This window comes from Macrotis lagotis, chromosome X (assembly GCF_037893015.1).
Source record: "Macrotis lagotis isolate mMagLag1 chromosome X, bilby.v1.9.chrom.fasta, whole genome shotgun sequence".
Taxonomy (NCBI): Eukaryota; Metazoa; Chordata; class Mammalia; order Peramelemorphia; family Peramelidae; genus Macrotis; species Macrotis lagotis.
Window position 1 is genome coordinate 263959449 of NC_133666.1, and position 24728 is coordinate 263984176.

Below are 24728 nucleotides of genomic sequence, written 5' to 3' on the forward strand. Positions count from 1 at the left end.
GGATTCTCTTTCCTGCCCCTATTCCCTTCTTGGTTTGGGAACTTATACATATTGGCCTTTCTACCAGATTCTCACAGTAAGTCAGACAGCTGCTTCAAGGCATGGTCTAATTCTTGACTATTGATATTCTATTTAATACTTATCTGGTTTTCATCTCCCAATCCCTTATCCCCATTCCGTGGGTGTATCCTGAAGTTCAGAAGATAACCTCTTTCTCAACAAAGGCTATATTAGCCACTATATACAGTATCAGAATACAGTAAAAAAAAGTTCATAAAATCCTGAATCAATTAGAAAATGTGATATTATATTCTATAAATTTTAAGGAAGTAGAGTTATTTTAATGCATTTTTAGAAAGATCTTTCTAAATTGGTTAACTTTTTTAGAAAAATTATACTTAAGGGACTAATTTGGAATAATTATTTATCCTGCACAATTTATTCTCAGAAAATATTTGTGTTTAGTCTCTGTGGTATCTGTGGTAATGGTTTTCTGTGGCAATCAGTGGTTGTGACTTGCTGTTGGCCACACAGATAGTGTGTGTCAGAGGGAGGGGTACTTGAACTAATGTCTTTCTGATTCCAAAGTTGCCCTTCTATCCAATGCCTTAAAACCCTGGAGGGGGGAAAAAAGCGTGCTGGAGTTACATTTCTCTCTGTGACTTATTTTCATTTCAGTAGCTGATTAAATAATTTCTTCAAGCTTTTCTTGGAAATGTTATTAAAAAATGAGAGGCCAAAGCATTGACCAGCAGCATTTCAATTTCACATATGCCCTTACAGTCACATTGTAAGTTGTATGGAATTTTTAAAAAGAAAAAAAATAACAAATGGAATAGATGAGTAATGGTCATTAAGTTTTTATTGAGATATTGTGAGATTTCAGAAAAATAGAAGACTTTAGTTCCTTTGTTAGAGAAACTCAAGATTCAGAGAATCTTCAATCTGATGATATAGACAGAGCAATATAAAAATATATAAATAAAAATATCAAACATGCCAGCCTTTATATCATTGGAAGCACTTAGCAATGGGGAAGATTTTTCCTTTATGGTTCACCTTTCTCATTCAGTAAAAATTTATGTTAATTTAGGTCCCCTTTATCCCCCCCAATAGAAAAGTGTTTTTTATGTACTTATGTAATTTTAATTCAGTGTAATTATAGGGATAATTATTCACTTAATATTTATTTTTAAGTATTATTCTCTTGACAGAAATTTAGCTGGGTGAATTTTCATGAATGTCTCCATTGTATGAATCAGGTACATCAGCCTGTGATTTGTCATCACTAGAGGGCAGTACCAACAAAAATATTTCATAAATTTTATTTTTAAATCTTACTACCATTAACATGAGAAATTGACTTTTATAAGATAAATATTAGATGTCAATTTATTAAAAGTAATTGATAAAAGTTTTTATTATGTGACCATTCAGGTAATCTTTTATTACTTTACCATTTGAAAACTAATGCTTGAATATGATAAACTAATGTTTATAAAACATATCTCTGAAATTGACAGGGTTCTTTGACTATTTTTTTATGAGAGCAGTATTTTATAATTATGTTTTTTAAAACTGGTGGCCTGGGGGCAGCTTGGTGATCTAGAGGATAAGAGCACCCACCCTGGAATCAGGAAGACCTGAGTTCAGATTTGACCTCAGACACGTAATACTTATCTGTGTGACCTTGGGCAAGTCACTTAACCCCATTACCTTAAACAAAATTTTTAGCAGGCCATATGATAGGGCTATCTGAAAATCAGATTTGCACATGCTCACATACACATACACATACAATATTCATTTGCTTTCGGTCAATAATATCCTCAATACCATCTTGTAGCTTATAAATAGAAAATGTAAAATAATACATCTGGATTTGAGATATATATATATATATATATATATATGCATATATATACATATATGCATATATATACTACAAATAAGAAATGTTACCTGGCACAGCAATGCCACTGGAACAAAAATACTTTTTAACATTTCTCCTATAAGCCCCTCTCCTATAACAATGCCAGCACTCTGGCATGGACTCTCATCAGCTCTTGCCTGGACCATGGCAGTAGCTTACTGGTTGGTCTCCAACTACAAGTCTCAACTCACTTCCGTCCATCTTTCACTGACCTGTCAAAATGATCTTCAGGTCTGACCATATCACTTCACCCTAATTCCAATATTCCCTTATTGCTTCCAAGATGAAATTACCAATCTGCTCCCCCCAGGTCCCTATGTATTCTCTATGATCAGCAGTTTCCTTGAACAAGATATTTCATGACCTGATTTAGAGTTTATTCATTGCATATCTCCTAACCCATGCCTGGAATGCTTTTCTTCTTCACCTCTGCTTACTGGCTTCTTTCAAGTCTCAGCTAAAATCCCATAGTTGACAAATCCACCAGAAGCCAAATCTTCATTTCCCTTAAATCTAGCGACTTCCCTCTGTTTGATTACCTCCAATTTATTCTGATTCTGGCATGTTTGTACATAATTTTTTGAATGATCTCTCTCCTTTTGATTGTGAATTTCCCCTAGAGCAGATATTGTTTTTTGGTTTTCTTTGTATCTCAATACCTACCTATCATAGTGCCTTGCATATAGTAAACGCTTCACGAATTTGTATATCATCCATGTGCAAGGGCCATGTGTTGCCGGAGCAAGCACTAGTAAGTCCTTAATAAATGACTGACTGATATTATACCCAAAAGATGTCCAAATATTAATGAATGAGTCACTTTTTCAAGTATATTTAGCATAAGAAGTCTAATACAGGAAAAGAATATGGACCATTCCTTAGAATTTATGTTAGTCAACTCTTTGGAGCACTTGTAAGTTTCACAAAACATTTCCCTAATATTATTTTGTGAGAGGGATAAAGAAATTATTCACATTTTGCAGAAGAGGAAACTGGAACTTAGTTAAGTATATTTTATAGTATTTTACCTGCAGTTCATAGGTCATCCGTATAAGTGTTCATGATTTGAAATCAGTATAATGAAATACTTTGACATTTAAACTGACTTGTCAAGAGGTTAGACATACTTTAGAACTCAAAGGCTGAAACTTTGATATTAGTTGCTTTGCGTAGATTTATCTTTGTTGGATTTTTTTTGGTCATAGATCACAGATTTAAACAAAGCTGAAAAAATTCTTAGAGACTATCTAGTCCAAGCTCATCATTTTAAAATTGAGGAAAGTGAGGACCAGGGTATTTACTACATATAGGTGAGTGAAAGGTAAAATTTGAACCCAGAACCATACTAGCATTTTACTCTTCCTTTGTACATAGGAGTAACCTACAGAAGTCATGCCTAAGGGGTGGCTAGGTGGCATAGTGGATAAAGCACTGGCCTTGGAGTCAGGAGTACCTGAGTACCTCAGACACTTAATACTTACCTAGCTGTGTGGCCTTGGGCAAGCCACTTAACCCACTTTGCCTTACAAAAACCTAAAAAAAAAGAAGTCATGCCTAATATAAAACAATTGAGTATGATTCTTCATGATCCTATTTTCTTGGTAATGGTTTGTCATTTTATTCTCCAGCCTATTTTACTGTTGGGGAAACAGGGTTTAAAGTGATTTGCCAGGGTCAAGTCATGAAGATGTCTTCTGGTTCTGGTCCAGCACTCTATCCACCATGCCACTTAGCTTCACCTAATGTACATAGTAGACAATTAATAAATGTTTATTGTGGAATTATTCAACCAAGTTTCATTTGGTCCTACCAGAAATTATTGTAGGTAGATAGGGGCTTCTCTCACTTCTGCCACTATTATTATCATTCTCTAGAAAACTGGTAGAAATGCCTTAAATGGAAATGGTTTTCTTTCTAAAAAGATCTCTTTGTAAATTGTAGTGACTGATAGGTAAGACTTTGTTTATCCCCATAGCCATTGGTTAACAGCAAAAGTCAAAGAGCACAGAAATACTCATTTTTTTTTTTGCCAAAAAAATTAAGGTAAAAAGTCTTAGTACATTTTTAAATTAAATATAAATGATTAAACCCACCAGTGTTAGTTTTTAGATTTTAAACAATATTTGATTTTGTTTTGGGGTTTTTTGGTGCAAATATGGCATTTGCAACTCGTGATTTCAGTAATGGGAGTTAAATATAATTATTAAAGGAGATCTGTAGTAGTCAAAGATTTTATTGATTTAATTGAAGCATGAGAAAAATAACCAGGTGGAAATGTTCATTCAAGGAGACCTTGGAAATATCTTGTATCTTGGGAATAAAGTCAGGCATGGAGAGACAGATTTGGGAGTTTGCATAAAGGCGATGTGTGAAAACATCCTAGACACAGAGGTGAGGGAAAAAGGATAGTGATGAGTAGAGAGTTTGGGGACAGATCCCTTCTGGGGAATACCAACTTTAAAGAGTGAAGAAGAGGAACTGATAAAAACAGAAGAGAGTGATTAGAATGAAATGAGGAAAGCCTGAAGAGTGTTGTGTTGACTCAGGAGACAAGTGGTGAAGAAAAGTCAAAAAAGTAGAGGATGGAGAAAAGCTTAAGATTGACAATAAAAATTGATGTTCTCTTAGAGAATATTTTCGGAAGAGGCAGAGGGTTATAAGAATTCTGCAAGGAATCCAAGAGTATGAGTTCATGACAAGGAAGTATAAGAATGCTGCATTGCTATAAAACTTCTTTAAAAAGTAAAACTCCTTTCAGATCAATTTAAAATATTTGGTTTATGAAGCAAGTTCATTCTCTACCTTCCTTTTCTCCTTTCTTTATAAGCACAATTAGAATTATGTTTCTACCTTCTGCCCAGTCCCAAATTGTTTCACACTCTAGAATTAATTCAATTAATAAGGATTTAATAAGTTCTTACTTAAGGCCTGGCACTGTGCTGAGAATTGAAAATAGAAAAGTAAAAACAAGTTTCTGCTCTTGGGAAACTCACATTCTAAAGGAGAGAGATGACATCCAAACACCTACATTCTGTCAACAGAAAATCACAACTTCTCAAAACATATATGAAAAATTGAATTATGAGGGAAATGAACATGCATGTGGAACCCTATGCATGGAAAAGAGTTCACAAGTGAGATAAGCAGAACCAGAAAAACACTGTACATCCTAACAGCAACATGAGGGTGATGTTCAACTTTGATGGATTTGCTCGTTCCATCAGTGCAACAATCAGGGACAATTTTGGGCTGTCTGCAATGGACCATCTGTATCCAGATAAAGAGCCATAGAGTTTGAGCAAAGTTCAAGGACTATTCCCTTTAATTTAGAAAAAAAAACCAGATATCTTATTGTCTGATCTTGTTTTATCATATACTTTTTGTTTCTTCCTTAAGGATATGATTTCTCTCTCATCACACTCAATTTGGATCAATGTACAACATGGAAACAAAGACTGACAGATTGCTTTGCTTTCCGTAGGGGGGGAGGTGAGGGAAGTAAGATTGGGGGAAAAATTGTAAAACTCAAATAAAATCTTTAATAAGAATAAAAAAGAGTTCACAATCCAGACAGAAGCTTGCATATTTATGAGATTACAACAAAGAAGGGAGAAGATACCACAATCCCCTCTAAATGGGAGTGATTTGGCAGGAGGAAATTGCAAGATACATACAGTGCAAATGGGAGACTACCTTGACAAGGACCAGGAAGGACTTTTTACAGAAGATGAGGTTTGAGTTGAGTCTTGAAGGAAACCAAAGAAGCCAGGAGATGGAGATGAGGAAAGAAAACATTCTAGAACAAAAGACAGTCAGCAAAAAAGTCATGGAGCTGGGAGGTTTAGAATAGCTAGAAAAAAAAATCTTCCTACATTGGCAGAACATTTTTACTTAAAAAGAGCTGGAATTTTTTCTGGATGAAGTTCCTGCTATTAACCCAGATCCTAAGCCCTTTATCAGTTAGCAAGTATCTATTAAGTACCTGTTATTTTTACTCAATGGGGCATAGTGAAGAGGGAGCTGACCTTAAGACCTTCGTTTACATTCATCTTCTAATATGCATCAGGAAAAGCCTCTTAACCTCTCTGTGTCCCAGGGAATTCTTTAAGTACCCTTGCCTTGGTAGAGGACCTTGGTAGAGGAACTTCCCTTATCTAGGAATTGCTTATATCACTAAAATCACCTGATAGTCCCTTATCATTAGGCTACTAGGTGAGTCACTTTGTTATAGTTCAGTCATTTTAGTTGGGTATGACTTTTTGTGACTTCATTTGAGGTTTTCTTGGCAAAGATAAAAAAGTTTGCCATTTCCTTCTTCAGCTCATTTTACAGATGAAGAAACTGAAGCAAATAGGATCAAGTAACTTGCTCAGCCAAAAGTGTCTGAAGCTGTATTTGAACTCAGGTTTTCCTGACTCCATGCCTAGCATTCTCTCCACTTAGCCTCACCTAGTGAGATTCTAGAGATACAAAAACCAAAGCAAAAAGTCCCTGGCCTCATGAAACTTACAATCTGTCCAGAGAAACATTTATAAATAAATAAAAACATTCAAAAATCACTACTAGGTAGATAGTTATGTGAGTTGCTGTGCCAAAAAAAAAATTATCAGCCCTTGCCAGACATCCTAATGATGATGAGGCTCCTCAGTTGACAGACCACACACAAGTCACACCCACACAGTAGACCCATATTTAAAGTCTTTCCTGTTTGGTGTAGGATGTTTCAGACCTTGTGCTCTACTAATGTAAGCTTTGAGAATTCAGGGTCACCTCTTATCCCATGATGAAGCATATGGTATAGGGCTTCCATGGAGGATGAGTAAACTATTTCTATTAAAAGTCATTATTGAACCTTACCCAATTTCCACCTTGATTAAGAGGCTCTGTTACTTTTCAGAATTCCAGTCTCCAGTTCCTCATGAATTCTACTGCTTAACAAAGGAGCTGATTAATAAATATTTGTTGACTAATTACATAGTGAATTGGAGCAAAATGTGTACAAGAAGCCAGGGTGGAGTCTGGATGATAGAAGCTTGAGGCCACTTAAGTCCACTATAAAACCAGTTATCATCTTGCTTTTCCCTGGAAATGTCTATTTGAAAAAATGTCTATTGAATTTCCCAATGGGCTCCCAAGGCAGCCCATTACATTTTTAAACAGCTCTAATCATTAATATATCTTTCTTTTATCAAACCTAAATTTTCCACCTATACTTTCTTGATAGTCAACTTTGAGGAACCAGCTGGACCTAATCTAGTCCATTTTCTGTATGCTGTTGTTCAGTTGTATTTGACTCTTCATGACCTCATTTGGAATTTTCTTGGCAAAGATACAGGAGTAGTTTAGCATTTCTTGCTCCAGCTCATTTTGCAGATGAGGAAACTGAGGTAAACAGGGTTAAGTGACTTGCCCAGAGTCATATGATTATGAAGTATCTGAGGTCAGATTTGAACTTTAGTATTTCTGACTTCAGGCCCAACTACTGTCACCTCCCTGCCCTCTTTTACATGACATCCCTCTGTGGGCCATTTGAATATTTCGAACTTTATTCACAGGTTATGCAAAATTATCAACTTAAAAATTAGCTTGCTATAATAGTCAAATATTCAATAAATTCACCCCTAAGAAGTGCTAGATTTATTGAATTTTGTATCCCTCCTGTGGTTGCCTTGGTAGCATCAGACCAAATGATTTTGGAGGCCGTATATGGCCAGTGGGTCTGATATTTCCCACCTCACTCTAAATATTTTAAGGCAATTTTTTGTGCCCATTGCACCTTCTCTTCTCTAGGGTAAATAGCCTGTGCTTTTTCACCCTATCCTATAAGGCATGTTCTTGAGGCCCCTCAGCTCTTAGTACCCCAGATTCAATGAATTCTGCTTCATTTTAATCCTCTCCATCAGCTTCCAAATATGCTTCTTTTATTCATGATTAAAAAAACAGAATTTTTAAAAATGTATATGGGTGTAATATTTAATGTAGCAAAACATGCTTTTATAGATGGGTTAAATTTTTATAAATATTTTTCCCTTTAAAATGTCAGTGATTAAATTAATTCAGTATGAAAATAGGAAGTACATCAATAGATTTCAATAAATTTATGTTCTTATCAGTGCGGATACCCTATCTCTGACTGTAGCACCTCTATTTCTTTTCATACTGTGCTTTATCCTGTCCATTCATAGAACCTGGGGGGAGGGGTTGTTTTTGTTTTTGCAAGGCAATGGGGTTAAGTGACTTGCCCAAGGTCACACAGCTAGGTAATTTTTAAGTGTCTGAGGTCCAATTTGAACTCAGGTCCTCTCTTGACTACAGGGCAGGTGCTCTATCCACTCTGCCACCTAGCTGCCCCAGAACTTGGGAATCTTAAAGAAATGTTCCTAAATTCTCTATGTACCTGCATATTCACAACATATCTGATTAGTCATGAATAGCAGGTCCTCTGGAAGGGGTTCAAAGCAACTTGGGTTTTGTTGTGTATACATGTATGTATTTTGAGCTAAATTTGAAATTTTTATGGGTGTAGGACTTTGTTCTTGTTCCCTGAGTACTGTCATTAGCCCTATAGACACTGAGTTTAAAAACATTTTTGATAAGACAGTTGTTTGAAATTTGTAATATTTATATTTTTCCACATAAATGTTTTAATTGATGATTAGGTACCTAGACTAATCTAAAGAGACTTATTTAAGCTTCAATGTAGCTAAAATATTATGCATTTATTATTGAAAATTATTTTAAATTGCAATACAAGTGATTACCAAAAGAGAAAAAGAAATCACTGTCTCCTTGTGAATGCAAAACAAAAAAGGAATTAGATAAAATTGATGAGGTTTTTTTGAAAACTTATAGACCTTTGAGGACTGCAGAAGTTACTGATTATGGTCATTTATGATGTCTAATTTCACTTAAAAACTTCTTATTTCTCTTTATTTGATATAGATTTATCATTTATATTGCTTTTAGACTTATTAGTTATCATAATGACCATTTTTTGGGGGGGATCTACAAATGGAATGAAAGAGAGGAAAAGTGATTTTCCTGAGGTAACAGAGTTGGAAATAAGAGGTGAAGGAGGACAATAAAAGGGTACATTGTGTGTGTGTGTGTGTGTGTGTGTGTGTGTGTGTGTGTGTGTGTGAGAGAGAGAGACAGACAGACAGACAGACAGAGAGCCTGAGAGACAGAGAGAGAGAGAGAGAGACACACACACACACACACACACACACACAGAGAGAGAGAGAGAGAGAGAGAGAGAGAGAAGGTACTAAAGTTACAGTTAAATGACTCAAGAGAACTTATTTAATAAGGAACAGAGGTACCATTGTATTATATATCTAGTCACCCATAAGTATATTTGCTTCACAAATTGCTTTAGTGTACAAAGAATATTGAAGTTACAGATGATGCCTGAGTATCACCTCAGCACCACTGTGGTCTTCCATATTGGTTCAAATTTAGAGATATGAAGCAGTGTACTGCCCTTGCCTAGAACTTTGGAGGCTAAGTCTAGGTGACCTAAGGAGGTTAGGATCTGTGGGGTCAATAAAAACAGCTATAGTAGCCCTCACCAGTGTTCAAGTTCATAATAAATGAAACATAGGTGCTTTTGAATATACTTGTCATATTTAAACCAAAGATAGGTAGCATTCCTTTAGTGTTGAAGGCTGTACTTCTTGTATTCATCAGTCACTAGCTATTTCTGTTTTGATACCTCCTCAAATGGAGGTTCGTAGAGAAAAATGTTTGAGCTCACATAGCAAATGCTGGAGTCATATCTTGAGCCAGCTCTTCTGACTCCCAAGTTCAGTGCCATAGTCATCTTGAGTGCAGTCTTCACAAGATGTTCACAGATTGGATATTTGTCACTTAGTTCTGCTTTAGGCTAGCCCTGATTCCTCAGTAAGCTTGTATATAGATAAACTGAAAGAGAGCATATTAACCTTAATATCCTGACATACATAAATGAAGATGTGCTTTTACAAATTATGCGTTCAGCACACAAAAAGGGGGAAAAAGTATTATTCAGATGATCTGAGCTACCCCTCTGTCATATTGATAACTGAAAGCTATCATTTCAAGGGAATGTTCTGAACCACTCAGAAGGCATAACATGTTCCTTCATCTCCCAACATTAGATTTATCCTGCTCTCTATTGGAAAAAAGAAAAAAACCAAAGACTTTATAATAAATATGCATAGTCAAGTAAAAAAATTCCCACATTGGTCATATCCAAAAACATATTTCATTCTACATTATTAAGTCTATTACCTAGATTTAGCCTTTAAAATTTTTTTAAGGTTTTTTTTTTTTTTTTGCAAGGCAAATGGGGTTAAGTGGCTTGCCCAAGGCCACACAGCTAGGTAATTATTAAGTGTCTGAGACCGGATTTGAACCCAGGTACTCCTGACTCCAAGGCCGGTGCTTTATCCACTACGCCACCTAGCTGCCCCTGCCTTTAAAATTTTTTAAGAGGGACAGAGGTTCAAAATTGAATATGAGAATTTTTGTTTAGTTTCAAGGGTTTTTAGCAAAATTTAAATTATGTGAATGAAGGCAAAAGTTTCCAATATGCCCTTGCTCTGTCTAACTAACTCCTGTTGCCTCAAGGCAGCTAGGTGACATGGAGTTTCAAAACCAGTCTTAGACACTTAATAATTGTGTGACCCTGGGAAAATCACTTAATCTTTGCTTCAATTTCCTCAGCTGCAAAATAGAGATGACAGTAGTACCTACCATCCATGATGTCTTGAGTTTCAATTAAGATATTTGTTAAGCATTAAGGATACTTGTGTTATATAATAGCTGTTTAATTAATGCTTATTCCCTCCTTACCACAAAACTATTCATTGAAATTATTTATTCTCAGTTCTTCCTTCACATTGCCACCCTTTTGTTTTACCCAAATTGAGGGGCATCAGAAATCCCTCATCATTTACTATTTTGGGCAAAAGATAGCAAAGAAACAGTGGCATTAGGGTAGAACTAAGAGAAGAGAGGCGGAGGAAATAAAGGAAGATAGAATCAGTATCTATGACTCTAGCAAGTCCAGGACAAAAACACTGCTTCAAGTCTTATTTCTCTTTGGATTATAACAAATGTATTTAGGAAAAACTGAACAATTATTACACACATATGAGGTGTGACCAGAAAGTACTCTAATGAGAATGATTTTCCATTTTCTGGTTTATGGGAACCAGACTCGTTACTGTGTAATCAGCCTGTGTATTAAGTAATGGACTTTGGGGAGCCAATTTCAGTGTCAGGGAAATCTATATATTTTGTAGCAATGAACTTGCCTCCTTTTGCCATTAGATCTTTGACTGCCATATAGTAAAGGGACCTTCAATTTTTTTTGAGGTGAGGAAAAGGGAATATTAAGATTTGTCAACATTCTTCTTTGACAAATATTAATAAAATCGTTCCCAATGAAGAATGAGTTAATTGTCCAGAAACATTTCTAGGTATTTTAAGGGCAGTATTCATCCTAAAAAGAGAGGGGGACCCCACTCATCTTTCTTTGGAAACCTCTCTGCTGCAGGAATGCCTAAATTATCACATGGCATTTACCAAAGAAAAGGAGAAATACCCTTTCCCCCCCCACCAAGAGATTTGCCCTTTGCCAGCCAATCAGAAATAACATACATCCAATCTATGTCCTTTACTCCTATATATTTTAGCATGGATTGTGATTGGCTCTTAGTTGAGGTTTTCTGGGAGGGATTTCTTGACACTGTTCACAGCTTTCCCTGCAGGTCCTTATTTGGTAGCTGTTGACAGAGCAAGTCTTCCCAGCAGCCAAGCATCTTGACATACATTATTCATTAAGCCCTGGTTCTCCGGGAAAGATGCAGACCCCTAGATCTTTAGCTATTTCTTCAACTTATGCAGCCTTTTTATTCAGACTAGTTCTTGCATTTTATTGCACTTTGGAGTTTTACAAATGGCATTTATTCAACCGGAAGACTGCACAATGGGATTTTATGCCAGAATATCTTATATGTACTTAATTAAAAAAAATATTTAACAACCCATCAAAGCACTCTGGTTTGTGGAGATTGAGAGTACTGAGTATTATAAAAGAATAAGTATTTCAGAACTTCATAATAATAATAATAATATAAATAATCAATCAAAAATGCCTGAAGCAAACTATTTACTGTCAGTGTCTTGGGGCTACATAAAGGTAGGATTTTTTTGTTTCAATTTTTTATTGTAATTTGTGGGTGTACATAACTTATGTATGATTATGCAATTTATCTGTGAAGAAACTACAGAAAGGATGATTTAGAATTTTTGTCAGCTATATATATTCATTTTTTTGTGTGATAGTTGATATTTTTCTTTAAAAAGAAAATGTATGAAATTTGAGAAAGAAATAAGAATTATACTGTCAGAGCTTCTAAGCAACCTCATTTGACTACAGATGCCTTAAATTATATGGCTTGTTACATTAACCTTGTGCAAAGAAATATAGTATTAAAGAGTTTAAAATGAAAAGAGCAATTTATTACATAACTCAGGGGGTTTAAGTAAAGAATATACTTGAAGTAACTTTTTTAAAGATGAGAAGTTATCTCTCTCTCTGTGAAACATTATAGATTACAGTTACTCTTTGTAATACTCAGATGCCAAAATAAATTTTCAGTTGAGACCCTTTCACCAGAAAACATAAAAATTAAAATAATATAAACTATTGAATGAATTCAGCCTTAAGCTATAATCAAATATACATTGATGGGATATGAAATCAGTAGAATAGCATGATCAAAAACACTGATTCCTGTTTTTTCTTTGTTTTATTTTGTTTTAAAGTTATAGAATTTTTTAAATCCAGGTTATTTTAACATTTTGTAAATAGATTGCTAAAATAAAAATCTGTTCCCATCTGTCTTGCAAATGTAACTCTATTAATTTTAAAGTATTATGGTGTTGTTATTATGCCTTACATCAAATCATAATGTAAAAGAAATAAATTGATACGTGAAATTAAACTTAGCCATTTTCATGCCTGGCAGGTTTTCCTGAATCTTCTATTATAGGATATAATAATAGCATGGTGATCAGGACTCCATAGAGGAAACCAGAGGTGGAACAACCCTTTTGAATCACTTTGCCCATCTTTTCCTAGTTAAAACATTGCTATGGAAACTAATCTCCCTATATATTTGAAGTAGTCACAATTCATCTGTGGAAACCAAGGACAGTTTCTCTTTACCTTGGGCTCATGGGACTAAAAAGATTCTCATTCTCATTCTCTCTCTCTCTCTACACACACACACACACACACACACACACACACACACACACACACACACACACACAAACACATACACATACCCTTCCTCTTTTTCTTCCTCTCCCCCCTTCCCAAGTCTGCCTGCCTGTCTTTCTGTCTGTCTCTCTTCTCTCTCTCTCTCTCTGTCTCTGTCTCTCTCTCTTTCTCCCTTCCTCCCTCTCTCTCTCTCTCTCTCTCTCTCTCTCTCTCTCTCATTACTCTTTCAGTGGAAGATTCCTCTTTGTGGATAGATTTCCTAGAATGCACAGAAGACTTTCTTTGACTTTTCTTGCCATAGTAGATAAGATTTGTTTCTCCACTTCCACCCCCCTTCTCCCCCCCTTTAAATTGTGTTACTTCTTTGCTTCTAAGATAGATGGAACTTCAGTTTGAATTTTTCAAGCCATCTCAGGGCCTTAATCTTCCTATATTTAATACATACAAATATCTGAAGAAATACAAGTTGTAAACTTGTAAACCTCTCATGAAAAAAAATATTCATTGACTGGTTTATGTGTGCATTGTTATTTCTGTCCATAAATTCTATAAATTTTACTATTTTCCAAGCTGTTTTTGAAAAGAAAGAAAAAAGTTCTAGATACCAAACTATGACACTAAACCTAGACACTAAGCCTTCATTTAAAAATAACCTGTGTGGCAATTATTAAGATAGTTTTGTGCATTAGTACTTTTCTTATATTTTTATTTATACAATGTCACAATGCAGCCTATTCAGACGAACAAAAAAGAGATGTGTCCCTAACAATTGAATTGAAAAGTCTTTGCTTGTATATATCAGAAGTACTGTACAATACAAGCATTCCTATGTGACTCCAGCTGTGGCCCAGAGTCCAATCCAAGAAGATTTTATTTTGTTCCACCATTTAATTAGATACATATAACACACATATAATTTGCTTAGCTGGTTTTTTTTTTCCATTAGAACAAATAAAGAATTTTTGCTTCATGCAAAACTGAATTAGGTTTTCTGAGCTTAAGAAGCACAATGATATGCCGATATGGGTGTGTTTTCACCTTACCTCATTCATTAGGTACTGTGCAGCACTGAAATACTGATGCATGATAGGAGAACAAAGGACCTGAAATTCTCTACTTGCAAATAGCCCTTCTTTTCTTTGTTGCAGCTTTACTTCTCAGTGATTATCTTCAGCATATTCAAGAGTAAAATAATCACAGGAAATCATAATCAGAAAATAACTTAGGGAGGGGATAGATTCATAAAACAATAGCAAATATCCAATACATTTTTATTTTTCCCTTGGTTACTTCTTTTGGATAAATTTATCCAAATCTATTGGGGCAAAACTGTAACCAGACTTGGTATAACAAGTTCATAAGAAAAACAAACTCCCTACTTTATTCACTTTTCTCAAGACAGAAAGAGAAAATTCAATTATATGCTTGTGCTGTTTTAATGAGGAATGAGTATCTATCTGTGATTAGAAATATTTGTGGTAATGTTTAACTTAGTATACTGTCATGCTGTATTGTCCCAAAAGTCCTAGTGCAGTTTTAAGCTTTAATAGATTAAAATCCACTAACACTTAGAATACCCTATATAATTGTTAGAAATATGCAGAAGTTAATTTGTAGAATTTGTTCCAATGGGGAATCTACAGAAGTGAGCAGAGAGGATGTTTTGTTTGAATAATTAATTTAGTTTCTTTTGTCTAAAAATTTTAGGCACACTCAGCTATACATATACATCTGAGTCAGAGTTATATGTTATTGGCTCATGGAAATCTGTCTTGTCTTAATGAAATAATCCTGTTTGATTTTTTCTTTTGAGTATTGAAATTTTTTGCTAGAAGGTTGCAACCACCATATACAAAATATTTTGCGTGAATATTTTCACCATTATATCATATTAAACCATGGTCTTGATAAATTGACTATCATGTTGTCAAAAAGTTTTCTCTCCTTTACATTTTATTTTTTCTATTTGGGACACAAGCACAGTAAGTTTTTGGGGGTCATATCTACACAATGCAGAAATAATCAGCAAAAAAGAAAAAAAATAATTTTATTATATTAATGGTCGATTTTGAATATTGTTTCCTAAAAAGTTTTTGTTCATTTGTTGAACTGCATTTAAAAAAAAATGTTGTCAAGTACATATCCCAAAATGTCTACCAAGCAAGTGCAAATTTCTGAGGGAAAAGTCAAGGGTACATTTTCAGTTATCAATTCTTTAACTTAGCCATCTTCATAAAAGAGATGCATTTCTAAGAGTTTTTGCTTATATAAATTCTGCCCAAATAAACTCATGGGATACTCTCATGTATTTCAGAAGGAATCTTTGACTTCATATGAGTGTGTGTGTGTGTGTGTGTGTGTGTGTGTGTGTGTGTGTGTGTATTTGTGTGTGTGTGTGTTGGCTAACGGTCAGAAAGTGGTTTTGTGGAAAAGTTAGGCTTGCTTCCATTTAGGGACTGGGCAGTCTTATTTAATGATTTTTGGGAATAGGAGGGGGATCTAAAGGGAGAGTTTGGAGAATTTATGTTTCTTATCCCTCACTCATGTGTTGTCCTGTCTCTCTCCCCCTCCCCACCCCAGGAATCTTAGATTGTATTGGCATGGTATCTTAGTGCCACTTACTATCAAACCACCTACAAATCTTATAAACATGAATGAAATGGGGTTACCAGATTCAATTGAAACTGTTTGCTTTTGAGGATATCAGATAGAATTCAATTAGGAAAGTGAATCTGAAATAAAATGAGATGGTCAGTCTTTACAATTAAAAAAGTACCTTCCTCATAACAACATTGTGAAGTATACAGCAATAAAAGTGGTTTTTATTCCCATTTTAAGTAGTAGAGAAAACTCCAAATTAGGTCATTTTTCCTGGATCTTGTGGCTAGTGTTAAAATCCGAACTTGAACCTGAGTCAACCTGATTTCAAATCCTGTATCCCAAACTGCACTTCATCAAATTGAAGATATTAATTTTCTTAGCATGAATTACAGGCACTAAGGAAGATACCTCTCTGTTTAAAAGTTATTTGAGACTCTATGAAAATATTAAGGATGATGGTTTTATAGTAATGATCGTGCCTCTGTCATTTTTCTTGAACATATACTATGGGTGTAGATATAGTTGAGTACTTGATCTTTGTAACTTCTGGTCTTAATAAAGTAGCAAATCAGGAACACAGAAGTTAATTAAGGAATACTCTGCATTCTGTTTCTCTAGGCAGTGTGGTATAGTGAGAAGGTGCTGAACTGGAAATGAGAAAGATCTGGATTTGAAGTCTTCCTTAGTAACTTAACCATAGGACATGTCATTTAGTTGTATTTCCTTTTCCTCATTTTAAAAATAAGGACATTATGCTTGCTCTCCAAGGTCACTTCCATTTTAAATTCATGATCCTGTGAATCTATTTGGAATATACTTTTATTTTGTGCATGTACTCATTGATTGCAAACTCTTTTAGGTCAGAGATATTTTTATTTTTTGACTTTATATACTTAGCACAGAGCAAAGTGCCTGACCTATAGTAGGCACTTAGTAATACTTTTTAAAGAATGACTAATTGATTCTCCAGTGAAAAATAGGACATTGTGAAAGATGCACAGAAATGAGCAGATTCCTTGAAGGCTTCAAAAATTGGAAATCATTCTTTTTAGAAGTTAAAAATCATAGCAACAAATGTGTTAGTTCTTTTGAGACTCGACTGCTATAACATTTATTGCCAGATGAAACTGTGGTAACAGCAATCATCTTTTTCATTTTTACTCTGGTGATTTGGACCACTACAATACTTTGTGGTAATAGTAAAATAGTAAAATTCTTTTGCTTCAGTTTGCGGGCAGGTGTAGATCAAAAATGAAACTCACAAGTGATTTTCAAAGGGAATTTGTTGGAGGCAAGATGCTATAGTGAAATGATTCCTAGACTTTTTGATTGTAGGAGCCCCTCCCCCCTTTCACATTCTTAAAAATCACAATTACTCCAAAGAACTTTTGTTTATGTGGATTATAGATATTGATACATTAGAAATAAAAATATTTTAACATTATTCTGAATATAGATTTGGTATTCTAAAACTCTCTGAAAGAATCTCAGGGACTTTCAGGGGTCTCCCAATCCATACTTTGAGTACTGCTGGTGGAGTGGATTGAATATGGACTTGGAGTAAGGAAGACCTGAGTTCAAATCCTCATATAAATACTAGATCAAATACTTGTTTTAATCATTTGGTGTTAATATGCCTCAGGATTCTTTTCTATAAAATGATTTCATAAAACACTTACATGGTTTCAAACATCAAATGAGATGTGTTGCAGACTTTTTTTTTAGGTTCTTGCAAGGCAAACAGGGTTAAGTGGCTTGCCCAAGGCCACACAGCTAAGGTAATTATTGTCTGAGACAGGATTTGAACCCAGGTACTCCTGACTCCAGGGCTGGTGCTTTATCTACTACACCACCTAGCCGCCCCTGTTGCAGACTTTAAAGAATTCTCTTTGCTGTTCAGTTGGGTCTGACTCTTTGTGACTCTATTTGGGTCTTCTTGGCAAAGATATTAAAGTGGTTTTCCATTTCTTTCTCTAGCTCATTTTACAGACGAGGAATTGAGGCAAACAGGGCTAAATGACTTGACCAAGATACTAGGTATCTGAGGCCAAATTTGAACTGATGAAGATGAGTCTTTTTTTATTCCAAGCCCATTGCTCTATTTTATTGAGCCACCTCACTGCTCCAGCTCATTTTAGAGAAGAGGATCTGAGGTAAAAAGGGTTAAGTGATTTGTTTAGCATCACATACAGCTAGTAAATGTCTGAGGTTGGATTTGAACTCAGATCCTCCCAACTCCAGGTCTGGACCACCCAGCTGCCCCAAAGAATTCTCTAAATGTTAGCTATTATTAATATTAAATTAATTTCCTCCAGAATTAGAATTCAGTCTTCTAATTATCCACATACTTTTTTATCTAGATGGAATACAGAAGCATTCACAAAAATTACAAAAAAGACTGACTCAAAAATGACATCAGAGAAATCTCCCTTTATTCAGTACCTGTTAACATGCCTACCCTGTCCATTGTTTTCATTTTGTTTTATTTAAGAAAAATTATAAGGAATGTTTTTAGAGAACAAAAAAACTAATCCTGGACAGGCATTAAACTGTAACATGATGGTAGATCTCAAAGAGTAGGGGTTTATTGAATGCCTTTCTGGAGTAGATTTGAGGGGCCTTTTGTTTATTTTATATGTGTTACTTCATGTCCTTTTTGGATAACCAAGCACTCTACTGGAATCAGTGAAATATATTAAAGAATGGTATAGTATAGAAATAATTGAATTTCTGTGTGTGTGTATATGTGTGTTTGTGATTTTTAGATATTTAACTTTTGGAAGAAAGGTAGTAAATACCAACAAATAATGTTTTTTTAATAAGTTACAAAATCTTAGTACTTCACTGATCTGGGAGCCTGCACCATTGATAAAACCTTAAACCTGGAATCAAGAAAACCTCCAGACACTTACTAGCAAGTCATATAAGCTATACCTCAGTTTCCTTATTTGTCAATTATAATCATTTCATTTACCTCCCAGGTTTGTTGTGCAGATCTATTGCAATAATTGATGTAAAATGCTTAGCACAGTACCTGGTCCACAGTAGGCACCTAAGGGATTAGCTACTACTATTGTTGTCATCATCATCATCCCTATAACCTACCTATTTTATGTTAGGTGTATATCAGAAAACGTTAAACTTTCTTTTACATGATTGAAAATGATATGTGTATGTATGTTTTGAGATTTTATAAGAGTAGTAGTAGTAATAATAAGTAAAAAATCAATTATGTCTGTTCTAAAATTATTTTTTATGCTTTTGGATAATAGATTAAATTTTTTTCTGTTTTTGTTTTTGTCTAGACTCAAAGTATCACTGTTATGCCTCCCTACTTTAGTTTTTCATGTTTTTGAGAAACTTAGACAATTTAAAAATGCAAAATGCATATTGAACTACAATTGATTTATCCTAGGGCTTATAAAATTGAGGACTATATAGATTCTTGGTGTTAATCTAGTGCAGAATCATTATTTTACAGATGAAGCAATTAAACTTCACCAAAGTACACAAGGGTATCACAGCAACTCAGTGTCATAGTCAAGAAGCCATCCTCATGGTATAGATATTGTTGCTTGATTTTTCTTTTTTTAAAACTTAATCCATGATTTTGGTTCTGTTTTTCAGTTTAAAAGAATGCTCAATCGGGAGCTCACCCACCTTTCAGAAATGAGCCGATCTGGAAATCAAGTCTCTGAATATATCTCAAACACATTTTTAGGTAAGACCAATGATATGGGATTCTGTTCATTTATGCTTTTAATTTTGGACTCAGTTCCTGCAGATAATTATTGAGGAGACAGTTCCATTTATTTTCTCTCATCATATTGCCTTTTTGGCATAAAAGAATGTGAAGAAGTCAGATCTAATCCTTTTACCTTCCATTGTGGGTAGTCTTCTCTTGAGTATATGTTCATTTACTATAAAATAGTAGCTAGCATTTATATTGTGCTTCAGGATTTACAAAGCATTTTCTATATATTATCTCGTTTTATTTGATACTCATAGCATCCCTCTGAGGGTAGTACTATTATTATTCCCATTTAACAGATAAGGAAAGAGGCAGAGAGACATTAAGTGACTTGCCCCTGGGTCATCTACCTAGTAATTCACCTTAGACAGGATTCAAATTCAGATCTTCCTATCCTCAAGTCCAACATCTATATACTTTACCATCTAGATGTACTTTGGGGTAAAAATACTTATAAGGGTAATATTGGCTTTTCATATAACTACATATTGTATATATTGCTATAAATTGAGAGACAATATGATATTGTGGTTAGAGAGATTGACCTCAAAACTCAGGAAAACCTGGGCTTAAAATCCTATCATTAATGCTGGCTTCATGAACCTGAGCAAGTCATTTCTCAGTGCTGTAGTGTAGACCTCTGTTTAAGACTAAGGTGCAGAGAAGACTTAGGTCTGCTTTGGTAAGAGGAGGTTGATTCCTTACCTTCAAATTACTTGTATCTATGAAAACACAGGTCCTGTCTTGTCCTGTCCTGTCCTATTAATTTGCATTAGCCATTATAATTAATTATATTTTCTGTATAGATAAATAATAGCATCATAGTATTTAGAAATGTAAGAAATCATCAACTCAACTTTCTTATTTTATGTAAAGAAACTAAGTGAAGTCATATGGGTGTGGTCAACATAATGACCTCAATGGCCATTGTCATCATAAAAAAGAAAGAATTAGATTTTAATATTTATCAACTATGGTACTTGGAAATTTCCTTACTGTATTTAGAAAAGTTGATAAACTAAATTGACTCAATATTTGAAGAGACCACTGCTATGAAAATATCTTCAGTTAAGAATCTCTGACCTTGTATTGATTAATACTTAGCTTTGAAAAGAGTCTGCCAAAATATAGTCTCTTTTCTATTTACAAAAAACAAAAACATATACATAAAGTGACTAAAAAGACAAAGATTGATCAACAGTCTACAGATTCAGGTTGCCATTGAAGTTGGCTTTAAAGGTAGCACCTTTATTTAGTCATATTATAACTTTTGTAAAAGCTTATGTTGACTCTCCCTTTTAAAAAGGGATTGGAAAATGATAGGAAAAGGCAACATGTCATGGGAAAACTCAGTGAAAAAAACTTTCCAACTTTCTAGCTTTCATCATCTACTAGGAGATGTTAAAATGGCTTCAGAAGCTGTAATCATTTATAACTTTATTGAGCAATATGCCTTTCTGTGTTTACATAGAGTTAAAATATTAGATGTTGAATCAGAGAACAACTCTTATAATTTCAGTTCAGAAAAACAAGTTGACTCTAGCATGGAATCTAAGTCAGACTTTCAAAGCCTACCAGTAGGCTTCACCTACTTTAGTTTCCTTATTTAGCTTCTTTCAGGAAGTTAGACAATGGAAAAATTAATTCATAGTTATTCATTCAACACTTTTTTTGAGTATTTTGGCAGGTATTGTGGAACTTAAAAAGAAAACAGTAACACCTGACTTTTTTTAAGGCCTTCCAGGTTAAGTGACTTTCCCAGGGTCACATAGTTAATCAATATCTAAGGCCAGATTTGAATTTAGGTCCTCCTGACTCCAGGACAATGTGTATGTACACATACATACAAAATCCATGATTTTGGTTCTGTTTTTCAGTTTAAAAGAATGCTTTAATTGGGAGCTCTATCCACTGTCTCACCTTCCTGTCCCACCACTGAATTTAGCATTTTCCCCCTATATAAATAACAATTGAAAAATTAATAATTCCTGAGATTGCCACAAATGAAGTATGTAAAATGATATTTTTGTCTTTTATGAGTAGTGTACTTATTAGGGGCACTGTCTTTGAGAGAAGGGGAATATATAATGCCAACAAATGATTTTATTAGGAGGATGAATTTATCCTCCTTATACAGAAAATCTTTTCTCATTGGTTTTAAAATTAGGAAATACCTTCGAATTCCATGACAATGTTAGAAATCTTTAAAGTATGTACACTCTATGTAGGTTGATTAAACGTGACAAATAAGCTTTGAAGTCTTTCTTCTTTGATGGAAGGAGATTTTGAGCTTCACTGGAACCATCAATATCAAAATTTACATAACTTTGGCCTTTATTATAGGGCATTGAGTATGCCCCTTTAAATAAAATCCAAAGGAAGGTTCTCAAGGAGTTAGAAAATACAGGTTAAAAACTCAGTGATAGTGGCCTCTTTGGAGAGAATTCATGATCACTTCTAATGAATACTGAGAATTTTCATTTAGGAAATATAAAGCAACAGAAACAAAATTGAATTAATCTGAAATGCAATTTCTGTTCTCATTGTGTGACCCTCTCCAGTAAACTGACTTCAAAGTCCACACTCCACTTTTTTATACTCAAGAATGTTCTACTGTTTGAAAGCACAACTGTGAAAGCTTTTTTTTTCAAGTGGAAAGGGCATTTTCAAACTACTAATTGAATTTCAAATGGGGATGAGAGTGGGGGGAGGGCAGAGGAAGCCTGAGAGATGATAAATTGGAGGGAAGGCTGTACCAGCAACACTGTGTTTAACTGTCTGCTGTTCCTGCAGAGGGAATAATCTGTATAAGCATCCCACCCAACATAGAATACAGTTTAGGATCCAATGATTTATCAATTTAAATCAAAACTAAAGTACAGCTGCCTGATGGAGTGATTAGATTTAAAAAATAAATGAAAATTAGAGTTAAAAATAGTCTTAAAAACATTCATTTTGTCCAATTTTTGAGTTACATTGAAGTTTGAAAATATAATAGGTATTGAGTTAGATAAAAATTATATCTAATAGTGTAGTATATTATGCTTCATTAATACTAATTTACTCAGTTTCCACATTTAGTCTTGCTAAATACTACCTCCCCCATGAAATCTTTCATCATCATCATCATCATCATCATCATCATCATCATCATCATCATCATAACATAATGATGATAAATGTCCAACCGATAAGAAATCTTCCATTCATAGAAGACTTTTTTTATCTTTTTAGGTGTTTAGCATATATTTTATAATTTTAAAAACTGTTTTTATTGATGTCTTTTAAAAATATTATCAGTTTCCTAGGTATCCCTTCTCCTCTGCCTCCTAAAGAATCATTTCATGTAACAAACAGTAATTTTTAAAGGCGAAAAAAGGATAAAGACAATACTGATGAATACTGTGAAAAAGTCTGATAGTATGTGAAATGTATACTGTGGACCCTTCCCCTCTACAGAGGAATAATCTAATCATCTCTCTTTTTTGAGCTAATTTCATACTTTTATTATATTCATTTTGATGTTTTTCGATGGCAATCCTTTTCATTTATTTTGTCATATTTTGTCATATTTCATATTTGTCATATTTCCCTTTCTGAACTTTCTGAACTATTAACTCCATGAACTCAGGCGGATTTTATTGTATTGTACTTTGTATTGTATTATATTGTACTTTTCTCCACAAATTCTTTTCCCAGTAGATACATTATTAATATTTATTGAACTGAATAATAAAAGAATAATAATTATCTGTATTGACCAAATTATGTAGGATTTTTATATTTTAAAATATAGTTTGTAAGTTTAAAAAAAGTCCTGAGGAAGGCATTTCTGAATGATATACCACTATTATCCTCAACTCTTCCAAAAAATTTTACTTCGTTATCAAGTATATTCAGGTTTCTATTTCTTGCCTTTTTAAACATTGAAATAATTATCATGATCAGGAACTTCTAATGAAATCAAATTTTATTTTCATGTTGTACATATATAAATGTGTGTATGTCTGGTTGGATATATGTGCATGCATATTTGTGAACATACAAACACTTAAATATAATTGCTGACTTGATATCTGGTATACTCAAAAACTGATACAGGGAGATATGGTTTATAGTTATATTCTTATATCCTCTAGATTTAAGATATATTTGCTCAATGCAATCTCCCAAATGAGAATTTACTCATTTTGGGGGGGTGGAAGCACTTAGTGAAACATGCCATGTTTAGCTAGACATTGTAGGTTAGGATGAGAAAATGCAATGAGTTGTTAATGAAAAATGGACATTCACTTCATGATACACTTATTTTATTTTTAAGACAAGCAACATGAAGTAGAGATTCCTTCTCCTACCCAGAAAGAGAAAGAGAAAAAGAAAAGGCCAATGTCCCAGATCAGTGGAGTCAAGAAATTGATGCACAGTTCCAGTTTAACAAATTCCAGTATCCCACGATTTGGAGTGAAAACTGATCAAGAAGATGGACTTGCCAAAGTAAGATCATGAATTTCCTAAGTTTACTATGCCTCTTAGTGGTTTGCTGGTGGTGGTTATTTTTGAGCACAATAATGAAATAATTTTAGCATATAAGGTCTCATGCAGGAATAAAAAAGAATCTGCAGATGCAAAACACATTTTTTGTTTTTAGCTGGTGCCATTGGCACACACCTACATTTGATTATTTGGGAGAGTATAATAAAATTTTGTTTTATACAGCATAAAAATATGTACATTCATGTTTTATATATATATGTATATATATAAAATATATAAAATTTAAAATTCATGGCAGTCTTTTTTTTATTAACGTGTTTGTATAGTGGGAAAAACCACTAAATTTGTAAACAGGAGAGGCTTGGTATTTTACTCTCCTTTGGATATTTATTATGTGAATAAGTCTTAATTTCTTTGAACTTCTTTTCTTCTCTATAAAATGATGATAATAATAACTTTTGATAATTTATGAAAAGTGCTTTTTCTGTCCACTTGAGGTTTTCTTGGCAAAGATACTGGAGTTGGTTTGTCATTTCTTCTCCAGCTCATTTTACAGATGAGGAAGCTGAGGCAACAGAGTTAACTGACTTGCCCAGGGTCACATAGCTAGTAAATATCTTGGACTTGGATTTGAATTCAAGTTTTCTTGACTCGAGGCCCACTCTGCCATCTAG

The 24728-nt window shown here is 34.1% G+C and overlaps 1 protein-coding gene across 10 annotated transcripts in view; it reads left to right on the top strand.

Annotated features, from left to right (window-relative positions):
- PDE4D (phosphodiesterase 4D) overlaps positions 1 to 24728 on the top strand; it is a 1222901-nt gene that overhangs the window by 1178542 nt on the left and 19631 nt on the right. For all 10 annotated transcript variants that reach the window (XM_074203059.1, XM_074203058.1, XM_074203064.1 and 7 more), the window contains 2 exons: positions 19437 to 19530; positions 23882 to 24054. In XM_074203059.1, the coding sequence (XP_074059160.1) occupies positions 19437 to 19530; positions 23882 to 24054 (267 nt within the window). The remainder of the gene's footprint in view (positions 1 to 19436; positions 19531 to 23881; positions 24055 to 24728) is intronic.